This window comes from Garra rufa, chromosome 1 (genome assembly GCF_049309525.1).
Source record: "Garra rufa chromosome 1, GarRuf1.0, whole genome shotgun sequence".
Classification (NCBI taxonomy): Eukaryota; Metazoa; Chordata; class Actinopteri; order Cypriniformes; family Cyprinidae; genus Garra; species Garra rufa.
In genome coordinates this window covers 44,981,845-45,001,190 of record NC_133361.1, presented here as the reverse complement: position 1 = coordinate 45,001,190, position 19,346 = coordinate 44,981,845, and the positions used below count along the sequence as shown (strand labels likewise).

Below are 19,346 nucleotides of genomic sequence, written 5' to 3'. Positions count from 1 at the left end.
ATCTTACAGCATGAGTCTTCAGTACTAGACAGCCTTAAGTGCTGGGATCTTCTCTCAGAGGTCCATAGAAGAGGAGTGAATCTTCTCTACTCAAATATGGAGTGTCTGCTTCCTCTGCCAACTCGTCTTTTACCACAGTCCACGCTCAAATCACAGCCAACACCGAACCCACAGTCCCATCCTCAGCAGCTACCTCAGATTGTGAGATTGGAAGTTTTGGAAGAGCCTTCTGATGACGGTAGTCCCCTTAAAGTTTCCTCTAGAATGAGAGGGCGGAAGAAGATGGGCAATAAAGACGTTTTCCAATCTGATTCAGAGTCGGAGGATGACTTACTCTCACTGCCAAAAACCAGCAGAGATCCTGCTCAAAGCACTAATGTGGAACCAGCCAACGTGTCCAAAGCTGCACCGATGAAACCAAGGCGGGTTGTGTTATCTGAAGCTGAAAAGAAGAAGAGCAAGCCAGTGCTGCAGTGCCTAAGCAGTTTAGCAGAGTATATGGACCACATGTCCTTCCTAGACTCTTCACTGCATTGCCAGGCACTGCAAAGGGAGGGCTCCTGCAGACCACATGACATTGGCTGGACTGGTGCAGAAGTCAAGAGTGGGATGACTGATGACATTCGGTTAGAGTGTGTCAGCCAAGTAAATGGTGTTAATGTCGATGAAATCCATGCTGCGTTGGGGCATTTGAGTTTTAGGAAGTGCAAGGCTGTAGTCTCTGAGGCCTGGGACAGTGCACAGCAACTGGAGGAGGAGATCAGAAAAGATGCAGAGGTGGAGCTCACCCTCCCTGTGGCTCCACACAAAGATGGCTTCAGCCTCGCTCAAACTACTCCTTGTGACCCAAGGTGAGAATTCAGCTGCTCAATTTTTTCTTTTCTTTATAATCCATATAATGCAAGGGTGGGTCATGTAGCTAAAAAGTATAAATGTATAAATATTTAAACGATAATATATAAGTTTACATACACCTTGCAGGGTCTCCAAAATGTTAATTATTTTACCAGAATAAGAGGGATCATACAAAATGCATGTTATTTTTTATTTAGTACTGACCTGAATAAGATATTTCACATAAAAGATGTTTACATACAGTCCACAACAGAAAATAATGGTTGAATTTATAAAATTGACCCCGTTTAAAAGTTCACATACACTTGATTCTTAATACTGTGTTGTTACCTGAATGATCCACAGCTGTTTTTTTTTTATAGTGATAGTTCATGAGTTCCTTGCCTGTCCTGAACAGTTAAACTGCTCACTGTTCTTCATAAAAGTCCTTATTATTATTATTTTTTGTTGTTGTTGCTTGTTGTGTATTTGAACCCTTTCCAGCATTGACTGTATGGTTTTGAGATCCATCTTTTCACACTGAGGACAACTGAGAGACTCCTATGAAACTATTACAGAAGGTTCAACCACTCACTGATGCTCCAGAAGGAAAAACAATGACAACAGAATGTTCAATGTACAGTTTGTTTGTTTTTTAACCTTAATATTGTATTTTTTTAATTTAGTACTGCCATTCAGAAGCTACAGAAGACACTTACATGTTTCCCAGAAGAGGACAAAAGTAAATTTACCCTAAAAAGTTAATTTTCACCCTCTGGCTCTTAATGCATCTTTTTTTTTTTTTTTTTTTTTTTTTTTTTTCTTTTGAAGCATCAGTGAGTGTTTCAACCATCAGTAATAGTTGCATATGAGTCCCTCAGTTGTCCTCAGTGTGAAAAGATGGATCTCAAAATCATACAGTCATTGTTGGAAAGGGTTCAAATAGACAAAAATGCTGAAAAACCAAAGAATTTGTGAGACCTGAAGGATTTTTCTGAAGAACAGCAGTCAGTTAAACTGTTCAGGACAAAAAAGGGACTCATGAACAACTATCACTAAAAAAACACAGGTGTGGATCATTCAGGTAACAACACAGTATTAAGAATCAAGAAAGTGGATGTAAACTTTTGAACAGGTCCATTTTTATTCTTCAGCTATTATTTTCTCTTGTGGACTATATGTAAATGTCTTTTATGTGCAATATCTTATTCAGGTCTGTACTAAATGAAAAATGACTTGCATTTTGTATGATCCGTCTTATTTTGGTCAAATAAGTAACATTTAGCAAATTCTTCAAAAAGTGTATGTAAACTAAACTGTGTGAAGCAGTTGAACAAAGTACTAAGGTTTAAATCAGTCATGCTATTAAAATATGTGACCCTGGACCACAAAACCAGTCATAAGGTTAAATTTTACAAAACTGAAATGTATACATTACATGAAAGCTCAGTAAATAAGCTTTCTATTGATATATGGTTTGTTATGATAGGACAATATTTGTCTGAGATACATCTATTTGAAAATCAGGAATCTGAGGGTGCAAAAAAATCAAAATACTGAGAAAATCACCTTTAAAGTTGTCCAAATTAAGTTCTTAACAATGCAAATTACTAATCAAAAATTACATTTTGATATATTTACAGTAGGAATTTTACAAAAAATCTTCATGGAACATGATCTTTACTTAATTTCCTAATGATTTTTGGCATAAAAGAAAAATCAATAATTTTGACCCATACAATGTATTTTTGGCTATTGCTACAAACATACCCCAGCGACTTAAGACTGGTTTTGTGGTCCAGGGTCACATATGTCCCAATGCTCTTAAACCTGCAAGTTCAGGACGAGGATCATAAAATAGTTTTTGGAAACCGAAAAACTTTAAATACCATTTTATTTTGGCACAATCATTATAGATAAATATAATAAAAATATTCAGTTATATCTCCCATCCCTAGTCTCATTGATTTAGCTTAGAATGACCTCTCTTTGTCCTATGAGGTGGTTTATACACAAACATACTGTAACATAATGGGTAATCTTGTGCTCATTTTGTTTTGCACAGGATGATGGAGAGGAGAAACGAGGTGATGAAGTCGGTGCTCTCCACCAGGTCAGCTGGGACACTTGGAAACCAGGCAGCAGCGGCTCTGGACTACCTCCCCTCTCTACGTGCCATCTGTAGGTCAGAGAGACTGAAGGAGCAGGGAAAGATCAAACGCAGGTGAGAGTTTAGCAGACACATTCATAAACTGTCTGCAGTGCACTCAGGTTATTAGTACTTACAGAAATACACACTTTAAACCTATATATCTTTCGTTTTTAATATTAGAAAGTTTTATCGGCACAATCCTGCTTTATTATATCAGGCATCATTTGCTTCCACTAGGTGGTGCACCAGTGAGAAGATAGTACCTTTCTATATTCATTTTATGGTTAAACTTTTTTGTGGAAAAAAATATTGTTTTTGGACCTCATTCTGACCCTCTATCTAATAATTATTTTGGCTTTGTGATATTTTTGGAGCTTGATTAAATTAATGTAATCATTTGACTTGGAGATATAAAATAGTCTGTTATGCACTTCACCACCTTACGAGCCTGAAATGTTCATAAAAGTATTAAAAACACAAGAATTTCTGTGTTATTTTTGTATCAGCTGGGCGTCTCTAATGCACAACACACCCTCGTTTGTGAACAAAAACTGTCTTTTGTTACTCTCCAAAAGTGAGATCACTTCCAGTTATTCAGATGCCACACAGAGTTTGAACTGTGACAAGGGAAACTCCCTTTTTACAGTAGGCACAATAGTTAAGACTACATACAATGTTTTTACAAGGAAAAATAAGTCACATAAAATAGAAACATCTGCCAGTAATATTTACTGTCTGCTTAAACGCTGTACTTGATGCCTACAAGTGTTACCGCAGCTTTTATTTCTAAACTTGCATCTCCTAAATACAGTGTGTTGATGTACCTGATGCATGTCTTTTTGCTGTGCTGTCAAAGTGTGAAAACGCAACTTGGTCATAGTTCATAGGTCTATAAAAGCAAAATGCACTGGAGAGGGACAGGATGTGGCTTTTGCAAAGCTTAATTTGACGTGGTCAAAAATTAACCAACGGTGTTTCATTTTTATTCATGTCACCATTTGTTTTGTTTTAAATGATCACGTTTACTTAATGTGCAGTGGCAAAAAAAAATTTAAAGATTGATGTTTGACATAAAATAATCATAGTTTTTTTCCCCCTTTACAGGTTCTTGCACTATTTGGATGGCATACACTTCACTCTTCCTAAAAGCACAGTGGAGTTCCTGGCTTCCGAGTTCCCTTAAATTACACGCATTAAATATGCATTTGTACAGTAATATATACTCAGAAGGAGTGTGGTTTTATGTTGTTGTGTGGACAGCACATGTTTGTACTGATATTTTAAATGAGCTGTTTCCCATTATGAAGATCATTTATGTTTTGCACTTTGTCATGCATCTTCCAAAATGTTTTATCAAGTAATAAATTTGCTATTTGATAAATTTGATTTGCTACTTGCCAGTAAACATGCTCTAAATACATATGTAAATTACAAGACCCCTGTGAACATGACGGTGCTATTTGAATTTTTGTACAATTTGTATATGATTTTTTTTCTTCCAATCCTAACCCGTAAATTTAATCACCTTTACGTGATGTGAGAAGGTAGAACTTGCATTGTTTTTACATGAAACTAAGTCATGAAAAGCACTTTTCACTTCCACATCTTCTAAATGGGATGGTTTTAGTCCACTTGAATCTGGGAAGATAACTGTATACCTGTTAAACCAGTAAATGCAACATTTTGTTCTGTGTTCAGTTTCAGTGTGTGACTGGAGTATATTTACTAGCTTGCAAAAATGTGTGGTTCTTGGCACCTACGGTATGGTTTAACCTCAGTAGTATCATTCTTGATAATCTCATGGTTTATTTAGTAGAAATGTAATATTACATTTAATATCTTATTTATATTAAGCGCAAAAACGATCCACAGTGAGTCACTGTTTACAGTTTACTCTCATTATCGCTTACTCCCTCTTAGGGAGTAATTGAAGTTATTGTTACTATTTAATTAATAGATTACATTTTAGGTGTAGCCCAGGGTTTGTTTTCTCCAGGAAGTGAACACGAAGGGTTTTTTTTAGTAATTGAATGCTTGCGGAAGACCTCGCTTGATAGTCCAGCCGCTGCTACCGCAGCGTTTCGCCGCGCACGAGCGCAGTTGAGTTTCGAATCCGAAGCGACCGGAGCGCTTACACGGTCGAGTGACTGAATGAACGTCAAGTAAAACCGTGAAACCGCGCCTAACGAGGACTAGCCACGGATAAAATAACAGACAAGACGGGTGAAACTACGACCTATATGGTTTTAGAAGCATTTCGCCTATGGCAAATCGGGAAAAGAACAAAAAGATACTTCTAGAGTTGGTGAAGCTGCCAGAGAATAGCTGCTGTGCTGACTGTGGAGCTGCAGGTGAGTACAGTAACAGCTATTGTCACCACCGCTTTAACCTGCTAAATTTCACAGACAGTAGTTCTTTGTCTACTTTGTTTGGGATCCAGTGATGTAATACATTGACACTGTTTTTATACTTGAAAGTTACAGTTGTGTAACGTTAGGTATTCATAGTAGCCATGAGTAAACATATTATCATTGTCATGGCTCGATCACTGTCACTATGGCTTCTGTAAAACTGCCATTTGTTATAAATCTATAATCTATAACTACCTTAGTTTAGCTAATTTTTTTTTTTCGACAAAGAATGGTTAGCAGGGCTCACACGCCTTTTAACCCTTGTGCGACATTTTTGCCCATTTCAAGTAAAGTTTAATTTTGTTTTTGTTTTTTTCTTATAAGTGTGCCTGTGTTAATGCCGACTGCATACATTTGGGCTCAAGTGTTTATTTTTATTGAAATTTTATGATTTCACCCTCATTTCCTTAAAAAAAAATCAATTTTACCCTCTGTACAAAAAATACTCACACTCAGGACCTTAAGGACAAACGTTAGGGTAGAGTGGGGGAAACGCCCCCCTTAAGGAAAATGTGACATTACAGTGAAACAAAACATAAATGTGACTAGAACCGCCATCCCGGTTTTGAGTGACTATGGCAGGAGTTATTCACCAAATATTAAAATTGCTCAGCCTTCATAATTAATTAGTATTTTGACTGAACATATTTTTGTACAAAGGGGGCGTTTTGCCCCAGCAGTGGGGTAAAATGCCCCCTTTATTACCAACCAGTTTTCTTCATAGATCAACAGCAAAATGAACAGACTATACTTTTTAATCTCTAAAAGTAAAAGGCAAGTAATGTATCAACATGTATAAATATTAATATTTATTTGAGGAATGTCCAAAATATCCAAATTTTTTAACATTTATATTTATACATATAACTGAGCCATGCAAACAAATATGTTGAGGTAATTTTTTTTATTGTGTTCAAATATTTTAATTTTACCACCTAGTTATACTGCATTAAGTGTAAAACAAAGGATTTGATAGACAGAAATATGTTATTATAGTAATTATAATAGAGAGAAACTGTGCCCTCTGGGGGGGGGGGGGGGCGTTTTACACCACAAGCTATGTCTTTTTTTTTTATTAATTTTTAAAATACAATTATATTCCTTATAAATAACATATCCTCTCAAACTACAGACTTCACTATTCATCTATAATACATCACTGTGGTATCCTACAGAACAATATTCTCTTAAACACTTGTTTACTAATATCTGAAAATTATAGCATTTTCCATGAAATCCTCTTCTCTTCAAACACGTCGCTGGTGTCAGCTTTTTCAAGGAGATTTGTTTATCCCGGTTGTCAACGTAGTGCATAGCAACAGTGAAAATGTATCTTGATTTTCTCTAGTGGTTATTTTGGGAAAAACAGGTAGGGGGGGCGTTTTCCCCCACTCTACCCTACACATTGAAACCATTAAAACTGATTTTTTTTTTTTTTTTAACCCAGGGCCGTTTGACTATAAAATTATGCAACATTTGCTAATAGGCGTTCATTCTTTCGGCAAGGCTTCAGTTTTTAAATTTGATTGTGCCATTTTTTTTTCAAATTTGGCATATACATTTTTAAATCTAACACTACATTAAAAACATAAATGCAGAAAAAAAATTTGCTTAGCATTTAGTATATGAAAATTACTATTATATTTCAGATTTTTCATTAAAAAAAAACCTGCGGCATTATGCAAACAAATTTGACTTTTTTACCATTTTTTACTAGATTGTGCCATTTTTTCAAATTTGGCATATACATTTTATTTTAAAAAAAATCTAACACTACATAAAAATATAAATGCAGAAAAAAAAAATTTTGCTTAGCATTTAGTATATGAAAATTACTACTATTTTTCATTTTTTCATAAAAAACCCCCACCTGTGGTATTTTGCAAACAAACCAGCATTTAAAGGGTTACAATTCTGGAAATTAATGAATGTTTGGTATCTATGGATAGAACAGATGCTGGTTAAAAAAAAGTGAAAGTGGAAAGAAATATTAATAAATCATATTTTTATGACAGTTTTTGGACACACAAGGGTTAAACCATGAATTTCCATTTCTTTGCTTTTCTGACTTTTCTACAGTTGTATATATAAGTGTGTAGAAATCTACAACATTCAACTTTATAATGTTGTATAGAAATGAATCTCGAGTGTCATTGATGAAAGAATAAAAAAGTTGTATTTATAAGTTTTTATTTTCATGAACTTTCCTGGATATCAACATTTTAGCTAACACTTTATTTTAAGGACCAATTCTCACTAGTTTCTTGTTAGCATGCATATTACTAGCATATTGGCTGTTTATTAGTACTAATAAACAGTGTTGGGGAAAGTTACTTTAGAAAGTAATAGATTATAATATTGTGTGACTTCCTGAAAAAGTAACTATAATTGTGTTAGCCTACTTGGATACTTTTTATGTAAAGTAATGCGTTACATTACTTTTGCGTTACTTTTCTCAACTGGGATGGTCTTGTTTTTTATTTATTTTTTATTAAAAAAAGTAAATTAAAAAGCAATAAAGAAATAAATGTGATGTTCATCTCAAGTCATTTTTGCTTATTAATATGGCTGAATTGGATCTTCGAAGGTCAGCAGCAAAGACGTTGGTTAATAAAATGGGATTAAATACATAAAGGATATTTGTATTATTTAACATTTAATTATTGCAGGTCTGCAATATATTCTGGGTTGCAACTCAATGTTTTTATCCATTTTGAGCAATACTAAATCTTTTTTTTGCGAGTGAGATGGATTAATGCATGTTCACATTTATTCTAGAACTAAAGTAACATCTTACTCCCAATTTCTCTCAACATGGGAGAGCTTTCAATCAATAAATAGGAAAAAAGTAACTCAGATATATTCTTGTAAATTAAAAAGTAATGCATTACTTTACTAGTTACTTGAAAAAAGTAATCTGATTATATAACTTGCATTACTTGTAATTGCATTACTCCCTAAAAAGTAACTAATTATGTTACTTTGTTACTTTTTATGGAAAAGAATGCATTACATTTCTTTTGTGTTACATTACCTTTTGCAGCAGGACATGTTTGTTTGCTTTTAATATAAAATGTTCTATTTTTAGCAAGCGTAAAAGCCCTTTCACAACAAAAAGGTGTGATCAATAAACAATAATCAATAAACTGGCATTACTTGGAAAAGTAACTCAGATATTTTCTTGTAAATTAAAAAGTAATGCGTTACTTTACTAGTTAACTGAAAAAAGTAGTCTGATTACGTAACTCACATAACTTGTAATGCGAAAGTTACTTTTAAAAGTAATGCATTACAATGTTGCATTACTTCTTAAAAAAGTAACAAATTATATTGCTTTTTATGGAAAGCAATGTGTTACGTTACTTTTGTGTTGCGTTACTTTTTGCAGCAGAACATGTTTGTTTGTTTTTAATAAAAAATGTTCTATTTTTAGCAAACGTAAAAGCCCTTTCACACCAAAAAGTGAAATGAATAAGCCTCAGGCTGAAGGAAAAATACATTCATGTCTGTACAGTTGAACACAGGAAAATAAAGTTCAACACTCTTCAGCAAAAAACAAACAAACAATGAAGCACAAATGTCAGCTTATCTAAAGTATTTTTCTGCTTATTAGTGTGGTTGAACTGGATCATCAAAGGTCAGCAGCAAAAACATTGGTTAATAAAATGGGACAAAATACATAAAGGATATTTGTGTTATTTAGCACATTTAATTGTAGGTTTGCCTCACATTCTGAGTTTGCATTTCACTGTTTTAATTCATGTTGATGAATACTGAATCTGTTTATTGCTAGATGAATTAATGCATGTTCACATTTATTCCAGAACTAAAGTAACGTCAGACGCCCAGTTTCTCTCAACATGGGGACAGGAGAGGTGTCAGTCAATAAATAGGAAAACAAAGAAACTGGCGTTACTTATTTGGAAAAGTAACTTACATTTTTCTTGTAAATTAAAAAGTAATGCGTTACTTTACTAGTTACTTGAAAAAAGTAATTGATTATGTAACACACGTAACTTGAATTGCATTACAATATAGCATTACTTCTTTAAAAAGCAGCAAATTCCGTACTGTGTTACGTTACTTTTTGCGACAGGGCTTGCTTGTTTGTTTTTAATATAAAAAAGTTTTATTTTTAGCAAATGTAAAAGCCCTTTCACACCAAAAAGTGAAATGAATAAGCCTCAGGCTGAAGGAAACTTAAATTCACAGCTTTACAGTAAACCGAGAAAAACTAAGTTCAACACTCTTTAGCAAAAAAAAAAAAAAACGAACAGTGAAGCACAAAAGTTAGCTTATCTAAAGTCATTTTTGCTTATTAGCAGTGTTGGGGGTAACGCATTACAAGTAACGCTAGTTACATAATAATATTACTTTTTTTTTCTCAAGTAACTAATAAAGTAACGCATTACTTTTTAATTGACAAGAAAATATCTGAGTTACTTTTTCAAATAGTCCCTGCAATAATTAAATATGTAAAATAATACAAATATCCTTTATGTATTAATCCCATTTAATTAACCAAAGTCTTTGCTGCCGACCTTCGATGATCCAGTTCATCCATACTAACAAGCAAAAATTACTCAAGATAATCTGACATTTGTTCCTTTTGTTTTTTGTTGCTGACAAGTTGACATTTTTTCTTCTGTGGTCTACTGTACAGATTTGAATTTACTTTTCTCTAAGCCCGAGGCCTTTGGTGTGAAAAAGCTTTTACATTTGCCAAAAATAGAACTTTTTACATTAAAAACAAACAAGCAAGCCCTGCCCAGATTTAAAAAGAAACGCAAAAGTAACGTAACACATTACTTTCCATTAAAAGTAACTAAGTAATGTAATTAGTTACTTTTTTAGGGAGTAACTCAGTATTGTAATGCTTTTAAAAGTAACTTTCCCCAACACTGCTTATTAGTATGGTTAAATTGGATCATCAAAGGTCAGCAGCAATGTGTTTGGGAAATAAAATGGGACTAAATACATAAAACATATTTGTGTTATTTAACATATTTAATTATTGTCATATTCTGAGTTTGCATTTTACTATTTTCATTAATTCTGATGAATACTGAAGCAGTTTTTTTATTTATTTGTGAGATGAGTCTAGAACTACAGTAACATCAGTTTACAAAGTATACAAAGTGCCTCTGTACTTTCAATTTCGCTCAACATGGGGACAGGAGAGCTGTCAGTCAATAAATGAGAAAACAAAGTAACTGGCGTTACTTGAAAAAGTAACTCAGGTATTTTCTTTTACATTAAGATCCACCTTACTAACTATTAATAAGCAGCAAACTAGGAGTTAATTGAAGGAAAGCTTAGTTGAAAATTTTACTGGGTTATTGATATGTTTGTTTGTTTGACTCTTATTATTTAAAGAACCAGATTGGGCTTCGTGCACACTGGGAATATTTGTGTGTCTAAACTGTTCTGGAACTCATCGCAATCTTCCTACCGTAAGTCGCATCAAGTCTATTCGCTTAGACTTCTGGGATGATGACCTTGTGCAGGTGTGTGAACTTATTCAACTAACTAATTCAAATGATAAGATTGGTTATTACATGTTTTCAGAATCTAGTGGTTACAGTAGGTGAGCATGAATGTGAACCCTAACACTGCTGTGTTTCCTTTCAATGCACTTTTGGATGAGAAGTTCATGAAGGCCAATGGAAACCGTTTTGCCAAAAACTTCTATGAGAAATTTGTCCCAGTCTTTTATTATCAGCCCAAGCCATATGATTGCGAGTAAGTAGTCTAACCTCTTCTGCTGAACGAAAAGTCAAATTATTTAAAACTGAAACGTGTACTTACTAATTTATCTTAATGGAACAGAGTTTTGGGAAGTTCAAAAATATAGCTGATCAAGCAAACATCTTTACTGGCAAGGAAAAAAAGCTGTGTTCTATTGTTGGTCACAGTAAGAGGAACTACTGATTCAACCAAAAGTGGTTTCTGGTATTGAAGTGCAGTCTTTTGATTCTGTCAACTGTACTCTCCATTTGTAATATGGTGCACTGTACCTGCATTAGTTTAATATATGATCATATTTAGCTAAACTAGTACAAGCTGCTTTGTTATTAGAACTTATAACATTTACACATCAGTTATCTCCAGCATGTAGCTGATCAAAATGCATTCTATGCACACTATATAGAGTCCTCAGAGAACAATGGATTCGAGCCAAATATGAAAGAACAGAGTTTACAGAGGAAAAAAGAGAAAGGCCTTACACAGCAGGTAATCCATTTTAGTTTTTTTAACCTTTGTACTTTAAAAGTTGACTTACTTTATTCTGTTCTGTTTATCTCTGTTAATATTAACAATGAATAACATTAGTCTTTCTATAAAACTGTTGGCCTTGCTTTAGGTGTCTATGAGGGCATGCTGTGGAAGAAAGGAAAGGATAATGGACAGTTTCTCGAGAGGAAGTTCGTTCTTTCAGTGCACGATTTTACCCTCAAATACTACAAGGAGGATGTGAGAACTTTTTGTTGAGCAGTGACGTTTGCACATCATCAAGAAAGAAATGTTATACTTTATTGAAGGCATTTGATGTAAAACGCAGCACATACTGGGAATAGAAACATTAATCATCCAATATCTTATATTATATCTTCTAGATGTATTTTAAAATATTAGACTTAGAATGAAAAAGTCTAGTAAAGTATTAGGTGCACAAATGTCATAAGTAGCATGGGTATATTTGCAGCAATAGCCAACAATACATTGTATGGGTCAAAAATATAGATTTTATTTTTATGCCAAAATCATTAGGATATTAAGTAAAGATCATGTTCCATGAAGACATTTTGTAAATTTCTTACCGTAAATATATCAAAACCTACATCTTTTTTTAAAATTTATCTTTCAAAATCATTTTCTCAGTATTTTGATTTTTTGCACCCTCTGATTCCAGATTTTTAAATAGTTATTTGTTGGCCAAATATTGTCCTATCCTAACAAATCATACTTCAGTGGAAAGCCTATATATGATGTTTAAATCTCAGTTTTAAAAAATTGACCCTTATGACTGGTTTTGTGGTCCAGGGTCACAAATGAGCTATTCGTTAAACAATATCTGTGCTTTAAGGAATCTAAGGGACCAAAGGCTACTATTTCTGTGAAGAACCTCAATGCAACTTTCCAGCCTGAGAAGATAGGACATGCTAATGGCCTTCAGATCACCTACTCTGTGGATGATCACTTCAGAAACCTTTTTGTTTACCATAAAAATGGAATGGTAAACCTATGCAATTTTGTCTTTTTCCTTCTTTATTGACTGTAGTTCTGATTTCAAAATTGTTTTTTATTTATCTTTTTTGTTTTCCCCTTAAGTTTCAAAGGTAGCTTGAGCACTAAATAGTATTTGCTCTGTATTTCCTTCATTTTAGGAGATTGTTAATTGGTTTAATGCTATTAGAGCTATTCGCCATACCTACCTGAAAACAGCCTTCCCTACAGCTAGCGATGGAGATGTAAGTACATTTTGTAAACTTTGTTAAGATTTTGACTTACTAGACTACCATGTGTTACCTCAGTGCTTTCAATTTGCTTTACATAGCTTTTGAATATCTTAAAAACACGTGTAGAGTTTTCTCCTGATATAGTTGCGTTAACATAAAAAGGAAGTACTGCGAGTTTCCCCTTTTCCAAGTGATTTTACTTCCTAAAACCATTAACAGCTTAAGGCCTGTCTTCCCTTCCATTACACAACATGAATGATCGTCAAACAAACACCCTACACCACAATGTTAACAGGACACGGAAATGTGGTTTTGGTTTTTTGTTAGTTGCTGCATCCCTAAACAAGAAACGTGTTTATTTTAGGCAGCCAGTTAATAGAATGGTCTATGTGTCTTATGTTTCACTAGTTTTCTAGGCTAGTTCACAAACAAATTGTTCTGTGAATAAACGCTGTAGATGTAAACTTAATTTGGGTCAGTGCTACTTTTGTGCTACAGGTTCATCTGGATCAGCTCTTTTGTGTTAGCATTCACGAGTTTCACTTTCACTAATGTTAACTAATGAATCTTATTGTAAAGTGTTACCGAAATATGATCTAAATCTAACCAAAGCTCTGTGAAACACTTGGTGAGCAACCTTTTTTTCCCCTTGTGCACAGGGTTAATAATTTTACCATTATTATCTTGATTGTAAACTCTTTTACCAATGTTTTTTTCTCTTAAGCTAAAACCATGGATAACCAGAAGCTATTTAAAAGAGGGTTTCATGGAGAAGACTGGCCCACTGGTAAGAGTTTTTTCCCATAGATGTTTCTCTCTTTGTTGATTCTTTGCATATTTTAGAATCTAGATTTTCCAGTGTAGCAAGGTGTTTGTATTTGCCTTTAAATTTACCCAGCATTTAATGATAAATCAGGTTGTTCTTGTAAAACACTCCTTAAACACACGTATTTTCACAAACACCAATTCATCCTTAAAATGTGTCCATTTGTAACTAATGTAACTACTGTTTCTCTAATGTGTTTTATTTTCCTGCTGTCTAATGCAAAGTATGGTAGCTTGAATGTGACAAATGTTAAAGGGGGCGTCGACTGCAAAATTCATTTTTATATGGTGTTTGCATATAAATGTCTTGACAGTGTGTGGACTCAATCAGCCTTTGATGTTAAAAACCATTCACTCCTTTTTTTAATCCCCAAAAAACCTAAACAGTCTCAATAATCAAGCCGTCTTGATTTTTTGAGCAGTATGACTCACGAGCGCTGACAGACTGTCCCGTATTAGCATATTTCCGCCCTCAGCCAATTTTACGCTGCACATTTTCTCAGTTTTTTTCAGCACTCGAGCAGCTGTAGCGACAACAATGTCTCGTAAGCAATGCAGGTGTTTTGTAGTTGGAGGTAAAAGTGACATCAGAGCCACTGAGGACGCAGTGGATTAGTTTTGTTTTTGATGGTAACATGCCACCGAATACACAAAAAAGTGGAAGAGAGGGGTGGGGTGATCATTTAAAGAGACATGTACCGAAATGGCTCACTGTAAACAGAGCTGTTTTTGACCAGGTAAAAAGTAGGGGTGTAAATCAGAGCCTTCAAGACGATTCGATACGATACCGATTTCTTAAGCCAACGATTCGATTATTTTCGATACTTCAGAATTCCCTGTGATACGATGCGATTCGATCCGATTCGATTCAATACTAGATATTTTTACATGATATCTATTAAGTTTCAAATAAATCAACAAAAATAGTAAATAATTTGCCTTTTATTGATAATACAGAAACAGTATTCTATTCACATAATGTGTATGTTACACTAAAACAGTTGTGCTCAATGCACTGCAAATAGAACAGCAAATATAAGTTACTGCATCTACAAAGTGCAATCAGATAAATTGTAATAAGAAAAAAAAAAGGCTAATGCTTATAGACAGTGCAGGTCTACTATGGCCAATTAGCCTATTCACTGTTTTAAAAAGTTTCATTTATACAAAATTGGTTACATTTTGAAAATACAATTTGCATCTTATTAAGAGGTAATGGCCACACATCCTTTGCAGTAGATGAACTGCAAATAGAATACTACTCCACAAAATCAGTTCAAAATCATCACTCTTGAAAGTCAGACAACAACGTGAGGTCTGTGAACATGAACAACATCATAGATGGACTGTGAAACGAAAGTAACACGTGTGAAGTAGAAGACAATAATGAGTTTAGCGCCACCCGCAGCTTAGGAGTAGGTAGTACGCTTACATCGGAGCCATAGACAGTAAAAGAAAGGTCGGAACGGATTCTAAAAATAGACAAGTGAACAAACAGGCGGCAAAATAAACACATTAATCGATATTCTTGCGGACGAATCGATGCATTGAATCGGCGGCTGCATAATCGATGCATCGATACGAATCGATTTATATTTACACCCCTAGTAGAAAGGGTGTTGTTTTACACAGCCATTGAGGAATTTTAACCAAAGTATGTTGCAGACAGCGTTTTTTTGTCAAGGAAAAGAGAGTTTTTTTTGAAAACGCTCTCCAAAGTAGATAAATTTGTAAACACACTGCTGCTAAAGAGATTTAAAATGATGACAGAAAATTTACTCACACTTGCTGTCCTGCAAAACATGACAACAGCTGCTTTTCAGATAAAATATGAGTGAGCGCGGCAAAAAAGAATGATCCTGCCAGAAGATTTGCATTAAAATTAGGGCTGTCAAACGATTAATCGCGATTAATCGCATCCAAAATAAAAGTTTATGTTTACATACTAAATGTGTGTTTACTGTGTATATTTATTATGTATATATAAATACACACACATACATGTATAGACTTAAAAAATACTTATATGTATGGATAGTTATACTTGTATTTAATTTAGATTATATATAGAATTATAAATATTTTATATATAAATCTAAAACAGTTTTCTTTAATATACATGTTTGTGTGTGTATTTATACATACATTATATATACACACAGTACACACACATACAGTATGTAATCATAAACTTTTATTTTGGATGCGATTAATCACGATTAATCGCGATTAATCGTTTGACAGCCCTAATTAAAATGTATTATGTCTGTTCCGTCTGTATAATCTGTATAGTACGTTTCAGTGTGGATGAGAAAATTTTGTAAACCGTGGAAACGCTAGCGTTTTTAAATATGGATTAATGTAGATGTAGCCTAAAAGTAACTGGATTTAAAAACAGATAACACTTTCTGTTTGTGTACGTTGAACAGCAGCGAGAGCCATTCAAGAAAAGATGGTTTATTTTGGATTCCCTGGACAGGAAACTACTCTATTTTAAAACACAACTGGTATGACTTACCTTTTTCCGTTCCTACTGTGTCATTGTTGGCTGTTTTTTTTTCAGCTTAAGGGAACTCTTCCTGTTGAAAAAAATTGCATATGCTGGTTAGGTATGTTTTGAAGCATGGCAGCTGGTTTGAGCTGGTTATACGGTTGAAGTCGGAAGTTTACATACACCTTTCAGAAACTGCAAAATGTTAATTATTTTACCAAAATAAGAGAGATCATACAAAATCCATGTTATTTTTTATTTAGTACTGACCTAAATGATGTTTACATAGTCCACAAGAGAAAATAATAGTTACATGTATAAAACTTACCCTGTTCAAAAGTTTATATACACTTGATTCTTAATACTGTGTTGTTACCTGAATGATCCACAGCTGTGTGTTTTTTTTTTTTTTGTTAGTGATAGTTTTTTGTCCTGAACAGTTAAACTGTATGCTTTTCAGGTCCCACAAATTCTTTGGTTTTTCAGAATTTTTATGTATTTGAACCCTTTCCAACAATGACTGTATGATTTTGAGATCCATCTTTTCACACTGAGGACAACTGAGGGACTCATGTGCAACTATTGCTCACTGATGTTCCAGAAAAAAAAATGATGCATCAAGAGCTGTAAACGTTTTAAATTTGAAGATCAGGATAAATTTAACTTATTTTCTTTTGGGAAACATGTAAGCATCTTCTGTAGCTTCTGAAGGGCAGTACTAAATGAAAGAAATATGATATTTGGGCAAAATAAGAAAAATGTACACATTCTGTTTAAAAGTTTACACCCCCAGCTCTTAATGCATTGTTTTTCCTTCTGGAGCATCAGTGAGTGTTTGAACCTTCTGTAATAGTTGCATATGAGCCCCTCGGTTGTCCTCAGTGTGAAAAGATGGATCTCAAAATCATAATTCCAATCACTGGAAAGGGTTGAAATACACAAAAATGTAAAAAAAACAAAAACAAAAAAAGCAAAGAATTTGTGGGACCTGAAAGATTTTTCTGAAGAACATGAACAACTATCACTAAACAAAAAAACACAGCTGTGGATCATTCAGGTAACAACACAGTATTAAGAATCAAGTGTGTGTAAACTTTTGAATGGAGTCATTTTTATAAATGTAACTATTATTTTCTCTTGTGGACTCTATGTAAATGTCTTTGATCTGAAATATCTTATTATCTTAAATAGCATGCATTTTGTATGATCACTCTTTTTTTGGTTAAACAACTAACATTTTGCAGATTCTGCAAGGTGTATGTAAAAGTTTGACCTCAACTGTAAGCTGGTATTGAGCTGGTCCTGAGCAGCAGCTAGTTGCTTAGAACCAACACATGACCAAATTAAACTTAAATAAAAAAAAATTAGTTCAAGACCAGCTACCACGCTTCGAAACCTACCTAACCAGCATATGCTGTTTTTTTCAACAGGGCTAAACTTGAAACACATACTTGTCTAATGAATTTGAAAGCATTTTCTGCTACATGACATTGTAGACAGTACTGTGAATTTCTTTGCTTTTTATCCTAAAGGATGCTATTGAGCTCGGGGTTGTTTTCATTGGCTCAGAGAATCATGGATATTCAGTGAGAGAGTGTGTGCCTAAAGGGACGAGAGGCAACAAATGGAAGTGTGGGTTAATTGTGGAGACGCCGGATCGTCAGTTCGTCTTCATGTGCGAGCAGGAGCGCGATCAGAGAGAGTGGGTGGAGGCCTTGAAAACCGTCATTTCGAAACCCATGATGCCACAAGATTATACCAGTAAGGATAGTACACGCTTAATCAGATGTGCTAATTAAATATTGCAAAACATAACTAAGGTGTTTAACAAGTAACACTCACTCTGCCTCTTCTCAGCCGAAGCCAATCTCCGTAGACGGAGGTGAAGACGATGACTGCATGGGACAATAAGCTCAGACTGTGACTAAATGAACTTTTTTAAATGTACACAGACATTGTGGGATTAAACATTTGAGTTCCAGACATGATTTACTCAAAGGGAACATGTGACTTTTTTAGGCATTGTTTCTAACAAGCAGTTAAAAAAAAAATCTCTCTTGGTGCTTTTTGGGATGTGAAACCAATCTGAGAAGACTGCAATGGGTCAGATGAGGATAGACTGACTGGTTGAGTGCAAAGGAAATGACTACGTCTGAAGATCTGCATCTTGGCTCTTAATACAAGTGGAGATCCTGAAACAAGTCTTGACCAAGATGAAAATGTCATCTTAGTGCGAACTGAATTAGACTTGCATGTGACTGTGAGTCAACATTCAGGAGATGAGACACCCAATAGAAGGAATTATGGTTGTATAGAAATGGACACATGCAAGTGACATGAAGTGTGTGATGAAAAAGCTAAATGTAGAACACCTGGGCTTCATAAACTGACATTTTGACAGTTTTTATTTTTTGAATAATAATCATAATGGACAACTAAACAAAGCGTACTTTGATGTTCACAATTCTTCAATTTTGTTTATATTAAAATCCATCTTCAAACCACATATTACTAATTCAATGCTAAGTTTTAAATACCCATCTCTTCTGTCGTTCTTTTTGTTGCTATATGATGAATGTCATTTTCTTCACTGACTCATAATTTTAGCATTATGTTGATATTGCTAGATAACTATTTATTGAAATGTATTATTATATTATATTATATTATTGTGAAACATTTTTACAGATAACACTGACCCTAGAGGCCATCATTCTCAGCAAACTACTGACCATTTAAAGCTTGTTAGACTGGAAAACCATCTTATATCAGCTTAGACCAGCAAACCGGTTTATTTCTTTCAACAGTAATGATTGTACTTTTCGGTACTTTTTTGTTAATTTTGTTCAGCAAAGACAACTTTTACAAATTAATCAGAAAAGTGGAGTCATTTGAGAAAAAGATTTATCATGATTTTTTTTTTTTTTTAAAGAAGTCTCTTCTGCTCACCAAGCCTGCATTTATTTGATCCAAAGTACAACAAAAACAGTACAATTTTAAAGTATTTGTACTATTTAAAAAAAAAATTCTGTTTGAATATATTTCAAAATGTATTTTATTCCTGTGATTTCAAAGCTGAATTTTCAGTATCATTACTCCAGTCTTCAGTGTCACCTGATCCTTCAGAAATCATTCTAATATTCTAATTTGCTGCTCAAAAAAAAAAAAACTTT

The 19,346-nt window shown here is 34.0% G+C and overlaps 2 protein-coding genes across 2 annotated transcripts in view; both read left to right on the top strand.

Annotated features, from left to right (window-relative positions):
• atad5a (ATPase family AAA domain containing 5a) overlaps positions 1-4,665 on the top strand; it is a 15,045-nt gene extending 10,380 nt beyond the window's left edge. The window contains exons 20-22 of the mRNA XM_073832581.1: positions 10-851; positions 2,900-3,058; positions 4,091-4,665. Coding sequence (XP_073688682.1) covers positions 10-851; positions 2,900-3,058; positions 4,091-4,169 — 1,080 coding nt within the window. The 3' untranslated portion in view covers positions 4,170-4,665. The remainder of the gene's footprint in view (positions 1-9; positions 852-2,899; positions 3,059-4,090) is intronic.
• A 376-nt stretch (positions 4,666-5,041) lies between these two features.
• On the top strand, positions 5,042-19,046 carry adap2 (ArfGAP with dual PH domains 2). The gene is made up of 11 exons (XM_073833244.1): positions 5,042-5,337; positions 10,774-10,904; positions 11,048-11,139; positions 11,549-11,631; positions 11,762-11,871; positions 12,485-12,634; positions 12,786-12,869; positions 13,582-13,644; positions 16,112-16,189; positions 17,706-17,934; positions 18,031-19,046. The coding sequence occupies exons 1-11, from the start codon at positions 5,250-5,252 to the stop codon at positions 18,057-18,059; spliced, it is 1,137 nt and encodes a 378-aa protein (XP_073689345.1). The 5' UTR covers positions 5,042-5,249; the 3' UTR covers positions 18,060-19,046.
• The last annotated feature ends 300 nt before the right edge of the window (positions 19,047-19,346 follow it).